Source organism: Anser anser (genome assembly GCF_964211835.1).
Source record: "Anser anser genome assembly, chromosome: 28".
NCBI lineage: Eukaryota > Metazoa > Chordata > Aves > Anseriformes > Anatidae > Anser > Anser anser.
This window is the reverse complement of record NC_139749.1, coordinates 3,998,655-4,007,543: the sequence shown is the minus strand read 5'-3', so window position 1 is coordinate 4,007,543 and position 8,889 is coordinate 3,998,655. Positions and strand designations below refer to the sequence as shown.

Here is an 8,889-nt window from a genome sequence, read left to right as displayed (position 1 = left end):
TTGTCTTAACAGATTTATTTAATTTCCCAAAGAAATCAGATCAGAACTTCAAAAAGAGTAGCTGATTTACAGCATAGATGAAGGACGATAACACAGACACAGCAGCCTGAAGTAGCTCTTGGGGGTGGGTCATTCAAAACCACTGCAAGGAGACATTTTTACAAGGTCAGGATATTACACAACATGGATGCGGTTACCAGCTGTGCTACCAAAATCAGAGCATTTTTACCTTTTATAAGGTGCCCTCAGGCTTTTGCTGGACTGACAGCTTACAGATTAAGAGCTGAAAGTACACGTAGTCCTAGAAGTATTACCTGACAAGATTTGCTATGTCCCAGTTGGCTTCCAGGGTCAGGGGTCCTTCCACCTCCACTCCTTTCTCCGTTGCAATAGCAATTTCATACTAAGGAAGAAAAACATGGAAAGTTTTCAATAAAGCCTGACTTCCATACTTGAATTTGATCGGCCCTGTAAAAGCTCTGATCAGTAAGTGTCAGTAATAAGAGCTGTTGTTTAAACAAATTTGCTTTAGTGTGGCTTTGCATTTAGTAATGTTTTACTTTTTCCTTGGTGAGCATGTTGAGATAGTTCATGGTGGTAGGAGGTAGAAACTGTCACAAAGCTAAAAGATTGCAATCTCTGGATGCTGCTACTGTGGTGATGGGAGAAGCAGCACCAGATGTAAGAAGCAGCAGCACCCAGGCCAGCCAGAGAGAGGCAGCACTCAGGCTAAAACCGCTCTTCTGAGGCTGGAGATGAGGTGAGACTCACGTTGCAGAACACAGGTTTGTTAACAGATTTTTTAGCGTGCCTCATCTCTGCCAACTCAAGCGTTACTGTGAGGTTTGCTGAAAATCAGAGACGTGACGACTGAAAATGCTACAGTGAGCTGGGGTAAACATTGGCCTCTGGAATGTCGGCCTGAGGCACGCAGCAGCTCTCCAGCCAGGGCACACCGAAGTACCACACTTACTCTGTTGAATGATCGAGCGTCTCTGTAATACAAAATTTTCATACAACGCTCGATCAAGCTCCGGGCTTCCTCCTTTGTTAGAGTGGGTTTCTTCTCCAAGACTTCTCTCATCAATGGCTGAAAGAAAGCAACAAAAACCAATATCTCAACAGCTCAGTCACGCAGCACCAAGTTTGCTTCAGCAGCTGAGTGCACACTCTGTTCCTGCCTGCAAATGCTCACCTGAGCTAGGAATGCTCCGTAACCCGTAGCAAGTGTAGGGGCTTCGTAAGCCACGCCAAGCATGTCCACGTAACCTAGGAAGCTGAAGGGATGGAGTGGTTAGTGCAGAACTCCTTGCCTAGGCAGAGCTGCATCACTCTGGGGAGGGCCTAGGCTTTTGAGCAGCTACATCCAGCTCAGAGCAGAAGCCAGCTAAGCAGGTGCCCTCCTGCTGAGAAAGGCGGGAGTCTTGCTGGAGATGCAGGCTCACATAGCCCATGGGTCACTGGAGGACCACAAAGGCTAGACACATCCTTTTTGACCCATGCAAGCAAAGGAGCAGGAGGGTATGCCTGCCAGAAATTAAAGGAATGATGAGCATTAGGAAAAGCATAAAGGAACATAAAGGATCTGGAAGCATAGAGCACCTCCTGGCCAAGGGATCCACCGTGTACTTCTCTTTCTGGAGAAGCCCTCAGTTACAATCCCATCTAACAAACAGGGCAAGCGAGAACTGTGCTGGTGGGGCTCCCTCCCAAAGCGTACACGTAACTCCTCTGTCCTGTGCCATGGGGAACAGTCCCAGGGAAGGGCACGTGGTAACCATTACGTGTTTTGCGTCACCGCTCCTCACCTACCTCTCGCCATTGTAGTAGCCTCCGATGACAACAGTGTTCCACAGGGGATTTATCTTGGACCTCCGGTTGTACATGACTCTCGTCAGCCAGGAATGAATGGCTTTGGGGCTGTAGCTATGACCGTCTCCCAGCAGCTCCTCGTCAATTCTAATTCAGAGAGAAGTTTCACCCAACTAAGAAAGCTGGAAACCACCTGGACGCGAGCAGCAGCCCACCTCCCGCTGTGCCATGGGCAGAGCAGGGGAGCCTCATGCAAAGCCACAGTACTCAGCAGAGAATTGGGAAATGACACTTGCACCGGGGGGATTGCAAGCTTAGCGAAAGAACAAGGAGGAGCCTGAGCTCAGTTTTGGTCCCGCTCAGCGAACGCATCTCGCTACGTCTCAGTGCTCTGAGAACTGGAAGGAGAGCGGCGCGGCGTTACCCACAGCACGGTCAGGGCTCGCCCCACCGGAGCCGAGCCCGTGAGAGGCGCAGCGCGGGCCGGGAGGACTTACACCATCTGGTCGATGATCTGCGCCAGGTACTGGAAGTCGGCGTAGTCCCCGGAGGCGCCCAGCACGGTGCTGTCGTTCACCCTCAGCAGCCGGGAGATGTTGCGGAAGCGGGCGAGGGAGCCGTAGGAGCCCATCATGTCCGCGGCGAGCATCACGCCGCCGTCGAACTTCACGCCCAGCACCGAGGTGCCCGTCACCATGGGGGTCCTGCAGGCCCCGGCGTCAGCGGCACCGGGGGGGCCGCTCCCCAAACGCCCCCAGCCCCCCTCCCCGGTGCCCCCCTCCCCGGTTCCCCGCTGCCCGCTGCCCCCGGCCCGCCCCGCACTCACGTGGTCCGGGTGAGGGGCTGGAGGCCTGCGGCAGGCCCGGGCCCGCCGGGGCTGTAGGCCTGCCCCGGAGCCGGGCCCCCGGCCCAGAACGGCGGCGGCGCCCGCGTTCCCCCGGCCTCCATCTTAGTCACGGTGCGGCTCGCGCTGCGCACGCGCGCCGGGAGAGCGGCCGCTACCGGCCGCCGTAGGCAGAGGCGAGGCCGCGCGGCGCCATCTTGGGAGTGGCCCGGGCCGGAAGGGGGGAGGGCGGGCCGGGCTCCATCTTGTGTGTGGCGGAGCTCGCCTGCTCCCGGTTACGCCCCGCGAATCGCCCGTCGCGGGCCCCTGACCCCCGGGTGACGCCCGGGGACGGGCACCTGGGCGTTAAAACACCGGTTCTGCTCGGCCCGTCCTTGCCGAGCCGCGCCTCCGCTCCCAGCCGCCCTCCCCAAGATGGCGGCGCTCTGCTGGCGCCACGGGGGGGCGTCACGTGACACCGGCCCCGCCCCGGGCGAGCCGAGGGGGCGGGGGTGGGGGCGGGACCGGGCGGGTCTCTCCCCGCCCCGGGGCGTGGCCGGGCGCGGCGCGGTCCAATGGGCGCTCAGGGGGCGGGGCCTCGGCGGAGGTAACAGGTTGGGGCGGCGGCGGGGGTGAGCGGTGCCGGCGGCGGCGGCTCGGGAGGTGAGTGCGGGGCCATAGGGGCCATAGGGGCCATAGGGGCCATAGGGGCCATAGGGGCCATAGGGGCCATAGGGGCCATAGGGGCCATAGGGGCCATAGGGGCCATAGGGGCCATAGGGGCCATAGGGGCCATAGGGGCCATAGGGGCCATAGGGGCCATAGGGGCCATAGGGGCCATAGGGGCCATAGGGGCCATAGGGGCCATAGGGGCCATAGGGGCCGTTGCCCTCGCTGTGTGTTCAGCCTCATGGCAGAGCCTGTAGGGGCCGGGGCTATAGGGGTTGCCCTTCCCGGGGCGCACCCTGCCCTGCGGCAGTACCTGTAGCGGATGGGGCCCTTGGGGCTGTCCTCCCCAGGCTGTGCCCTGCCCTGTGGCAGAACCTCTAGGGGCTGGGCCCGTAGGGCTTTCCTCTGGGGGGTGGTGAGCTTTGCCCTGTAGCAGGTCCTGCAGAGGCTGGCTTTGTAGTGGTCCTTGTCCTTGGGGGTGCTCTACCCGACAGCAGTCCCCACGAGGGGTTCTTATTCTGGGGTATGGCGTGCCATATAGCAGACTCCATAGGGATGCTTCCCCAGCGATGGGTCTGCCCCGGCCGGGTCTCCTCTCTTCTGTAGGCTCCCCTCACTAAGGGATCCTGCGTCACCTGTAGGGGCTCTCTGTGGGGGCTACCCCTTTCACCAGGGACCTGCATTTCCCTGTGCCTCACCCCTACAGAGGTCGTATCTGCCGAGAACATCCCCTGGGTCCTGGCCCCACGCACCCGTCTGTAGGGGCTGCTGGCATGGGTGCCCTCCTCCGGCAGGGACCCGCCGTAATGCCCCCCATAGGCACTGCTCTATAGGGCACCCTTCCTGGGCTCTGTGTCCCCGTGAATCCTGTCCCTTCTGGCGCTGCTGCGGCCTCTCCCTCGTTCGCTCCTCGTAAATATTTAGCGTCGTTTATGGCTCCTGCAATCTCTGACCGGGGGAGGTGGCTGATAAGGGCCGAGTCCCAGCCTGGTTTTCGGGGCTGCGCCCAGCCCGGACGGGGACGGACGGAGCCGCTCTGCCTTCCTGCTCTGAGCACTGCCAGGACCTCGGGTCCCTTCCTTCTGAACCGCGTTGGTATGGAGATAATCTCAGCCGAAGCCTTGAGCTGCAGAAGGACGAGTTGCGTCCCCGAGCGGGGAAAATCAACACCTCCGGGACCTCGCAGCGTCACGCGCCGTTTTATTACACCGGGGCCAGCCCCGTGCTCCCTGCTGCCGGCGGAGTGGGTTCAAACCTTGCCCGGCCGCGGGGCGGCCGTAACGCGGCACCTGCTGAAACTTTAATGCGCCACGCCGCCCTACTTCGCCCGGCTCCCAGGGCGCTGTTTTCAGCCTCCTGTTTCAATGAGGAAGAAAAGCGAAACCCGCACAGCGCTGGCTGCGGGGGGTTACGGCACGCGGGGCGGCGATGCTGCGTCCCCGGAGCTGCCTCGGTGCCCCCCCCGGGTCCCCTGGGGCCTTGATGCCCGCGGTCACCGGGGCCAGGTCTCGATGCCCACGGGCTCGCCCCTGCAGGCTGGGTGATGGCTGCGAGGGGCAGGGGTGCCCAGGTCGTGCTGCCCGTCCCCATCCCCGTTTCCTCCCCTCTGCCGGATCTGTCCCCAGGATAACCCGTCCTCTGCGCCCGCTGTCCCAGCCCTTTGTTTGGAGGGTGCTCGCGGATCGCTCCCGGCGGTTTTGCTCCCCACCACTCCGACCAGTTGAGCTGGTTTGGGGCCGAGTTTCCATCTCCGTCCCTGTAGATAACATCCCCACAGATAACGTGGCGCTTGTGACCGAGTCCTCTCCCGCTGCAGCCCCTCGCAGCGTCCCCCCCACTCCTGTTTTGGGGCTGCACTGGGGTGGTGCCGGCTGGGACCAGCACTGAGGTGTCACTGTGAGCGGGGGGGGACAACTGGGGGCTCCCCGGCCTTGGCCTGGTGCCCTGGGGTCCCGGTGGTGCCAGGGCTGCTGCTGCTCACCGCAGCCCCACAGCGAAGGGGTTAAGTCCCTGTTTGCACCTCAGCCTAACGAGCTCCGGGTGCCCGAGCACAGCGCTGCGTCCCCTGGCACCCAGCGGGGTGAGACCCAGGTGCGGACCCGCGCCCCGTGGGGCTGCTCCTCGCTCTGCCTCGGTTCCCCCGGGGGAGAATTTCCCCTCCCAGCGCCCAGATCTGAGCGGTTCTGGTTCCAAATGCGTAATCGGCTCGGGAAGCGGGGACTGGGGCAGACGCGACGGGTGCTGCGTGACGCCCCGTGTGGGTGTGGGGTTGGGTGAGCCCTGCCCTGCCGTGGGAGCACCGAGAGCAGCTCCGGCCCCGTTTGTGGCCATTTCCCTGCCATCCGCCACCAACCGCGGCGGCTGCCGGAGGCGGCTTGGCCAAACGCCGCTGGTTTGCGAGGGCAGGGCAGAAGCTGCCCCGTGGGCTCGCGTCCGCCGCTGCGGGATGCGGGGCGGGAGGGGAAGCGCCGCGGGCGCGACCGCCGGGCAGGGAACAGGGTTTTCCAGTCCCCGGGTTGATGATTAACCGCAGCGCTCTCGCCGTGGGTGGCTCGGGAGGCTTTCGGACGCAAAGGAATTTGGAAGCTCTGTCTTATCAGCCGGGCTGCGGTGTGGGGAGCCGCAGGGCCCGGAGCGCCCTGGCGGTACGGTGACGTCCCCGGGGCTGGGGACGCCCTGGCCCCGGTGACGCAGCCCTGGGTGCGCTGGTTTCGGGTGTCTCCGACCTGCGGCATGTCACGCGTGTGCTCGTCCTGGGATTTATTGGGGTTTCGGGCTCCGCCAGGGAGCAGAGCACAGGAGGCAGGAACGGCCGGTCCGCAGTGACGGGCAGGGCGCGGGCACGGCGACTGCTGCTGGCACGTGAAACTGGCCACAGACTTTGGCCCCGAGCGCCGCGAGCCCCGGGGTCGTGCACGGTTGTGCATAAACACAACTGAACAACGGGTCGTAGGTAGAGCAAAGCCTTTGGGAAACCCTCGGGGGCAAGAGCCTCTGGCACGCCGGGAGCCAAGAAAATGGGCGACAAACAGAAATATTGGTTTTGTTATGTTCCTGCTGTTCCCTTTTCTGTGACACTGGTCTGGACGTGAGGTGCTCTGGGACAATCCAGCCCCTGAGGCTTTGCACTGAGTGGTTCCCAGTGCTCAGGGGCGCAGGAGCCGTGCCAGCCAAGCTGCCGCTGGGCTCAGGGCGACTTGGTGGCCTTTGGGAGTGCACCCTGCTCCCCGGGGCCATGGTCCCTTTGCAGGAAGGGCGGGCACGCTCTTGCCGAGCGGACCCTGCCCCAGGTACCTGGGTGCAGAAGGACAGGCAAGAGCTGGTGGCGCTCTGCTTTTCCTCCTGGGCTGCCCCAGCGCAGGAGCGGAAGGGTGAGCGAGCCACGCTCGCTGCCGGCGAATTGCAAAACAACTTTCTGGGCTAACGTGCCCACAAAGGGCCCATTGTGCTCCCTATCTGCATGAGCGGAGCTGGCCGCCCGCCATCCCCGGGACACTGGAGGTGCGTGACCGCCAGCGGGGGACCCGCGCCGCCTGCCCGCGCCCCCTGCCCTGCTGGAGGCCGGCCCGGTGCTGAGCTCCTGCCGGACCGGGGCAGAGCTGAGGTGTGTTTGCACAGCAAAGTCCCCGCGTGCTTGGCCAAAGAGTGAGCTGCACGCCCAGGGACGATAAGCAGAGTATCTTTAGCTCCAGTCCTTCGTCCTTCCTGCTCCTTCGCTGTGCTTTCCAGTGAAATCTCCTCCCCGGGCTGTTTCCAGCCCTGGGCTCTGCGCTGTTTTCCCACGTAGGAATGCAATCTGGCCGTTTCAAGTCCCTTTATCTGCCAGCTGGAGCCCTTCCAGGAGGAGGCATTCCTGGGGGATTAGCGGCTCACCTGCTCCCCAACACCCAGCTTGTGCTGCAGGACCGCTGCTGGCGGCGTGGTGCACACCCGAGCGATGCCGCGTGCCCGCGGAGGTGCCGCTGCTCCCCTGGAAGGAGCAGATCCTCCCTGCGGTCTGGTCCCACGCAGCACCCCGCCAGTGGCTGCGTGTCACCCCCGTGGTTTTCTGCCACCTGGTCCCTGCTTGTGCCAGTACAGAGCTGCGGGGCCGCGTCCAAAGGTCTCCTCGAGCCGGGTGCTCCGCCCAGCGCTCGCCACTCCTGCCCAGTAGCCGTCGAGCCGAGCCCTCTCCCCACCCAGGCTGCAGCCCGGCACCCGCTGCACTTTGGACACCGCTGTGGACAAATCTGGGTTTCTCTGCCAAAGCCGCTTCCTCTCCTCGCTGTGCTGCTGCTCACAAACAGCCGCGATGGCTGTGCCTGGCCCTGCCTTCCCCGGCCGGAGCTGCCTTCCTCTGCGGGCCGGCCATATGGGCTCTGCCTCCTCTCCCTCGCCGCGGCACAGAGCGGGCGCGCTGCTGCTGGTGCCCGTGTCCCCCTGGCACAGGGCTGGCGGGTTGGCTTTAGGGGCTCCCGCGGTGCTGCTGGGTTCAGGGCATGTTTCTAGAGGCTGGTATCTGCTGCTGATCTCGTTATCTCGATGCTGCGCAGGGATAAAGAGATCAGGAGCGGCAGCACCCGTCCCTCTGGGCTGGAGGAGGCTCGGGACCAGGCAGGGGCATTTCCCTCGTCCCCGTTGCTGCTGCCCTGCTCGGTGCCACCTCCCGCAGGGCCGGGTGTGCTTCACCTCCCCGCCATCTGCTCGGGGCCCAGTGCTCCGCCGACTTCACCCTGCCGATCCCATGAGCGCGCCAGCTGGCCGCTGCCCGACCCGCCGCTTCGGGCACCTCCCGGGAGCCGCCCCTTGCCCCTGAGATGGGGGGTAAAGACCTGAAAGGCTCCGGTGAAGTGTCCTCAGCCGCCCCGCAGCGCCAGGGTGCAGCGGTGGCTCTGCTCGAGCTTTCCTCCAAGCCTGGTGCTGCTGGACCTGGTCCCGGTCCTGCGGGTTGGCCAGGGAACGGGAGCAGCCGGTGGCTGTGGGGAGCCGGCAGAGCCGCGGCGTGCCGGGGGGAGCAGAAGGCTCGGCCCCCCGAGCCCGTGCTGCTTCCCATGGCAGGCGTCACCGCGGCTGTTTGTCCTGCTGGGGCTGTCCCAGGGCTGCGGGGCTCTGGCTCGGATTTCTTCCTGGGGTGGGCACGGGGGGGCGATGGGGTCCCGGAGGTGTGGGGAAATGAGGGAGCCTGGGTGGGCTCTGGGCGGCCCCGGTCACGGTGTGGCTGTGCGACCCCTGGCTGCTTGGGGTACGGCAGCTTTGGGGCAACATCAAGACCCGCGCTGAAAGCTGAAGGCGTGGGATTTTTTGGGTTTGTTTTCCATTTTTCTCTACATGCAGGACGTGTTTGAGCGCTGCCCTGCCTGGCTCAGGCTCCCCGCGTGCCCCAGGGTCCCCTTGTGATGGGGGCGCGGGGGCGAGCTCAGCGCCCGGCACCTTGCGTCGCCCACTCCCGGACCCGGTTTATTTAAAGCAGAGCCGGGAGCTGCTGCTCTCCCCGCTGGTGTTGGAGGTGGGGGGGGGAGAACCCAGTGCCGCGCGGCTCGGGGTGGGGGGGCCAGTTTCAGGCTTTGCCGTCGCTTCAGATCAGTGCCGCGCGGGGCTGCGGAGCC

The 8,889-nt window shown here is 63.8% G+C and overlaps 1 protein-coding gene across 1 annotated transcript; it reads right to left on the bottom strand.

Moving 5' to 3' along the window:
* Window positions 1-2,824, bottom strand: PSMB4 (proteasome 20S subunit beta 4). Its single transcript, XM_083813348.1, has 7 exons — window positions 2,639-2,824; window positions 2,310-2,516; window positions 1,813-1,959; window positions 1,196-1,277; window positions 974-1,090; window positions 315-403; window positions 1-142 (listed from the first exon to the last, which is right to left on the bottom strand). The coding sequence occupies exons 1-7, from the start codon at window positions 2,758-2,760 to the stop codon at window positions 130-132; spliced, it is 777 nt and encodes a 258-aa protein (XP_083669474.1). The 5' UTR covers window positions 2,761-2,824; the 3' UTR covers window positions 1-129.
* Between the last annotated feature and the right edge of the window lie 6,065 nt (window positions 2,825-8,889).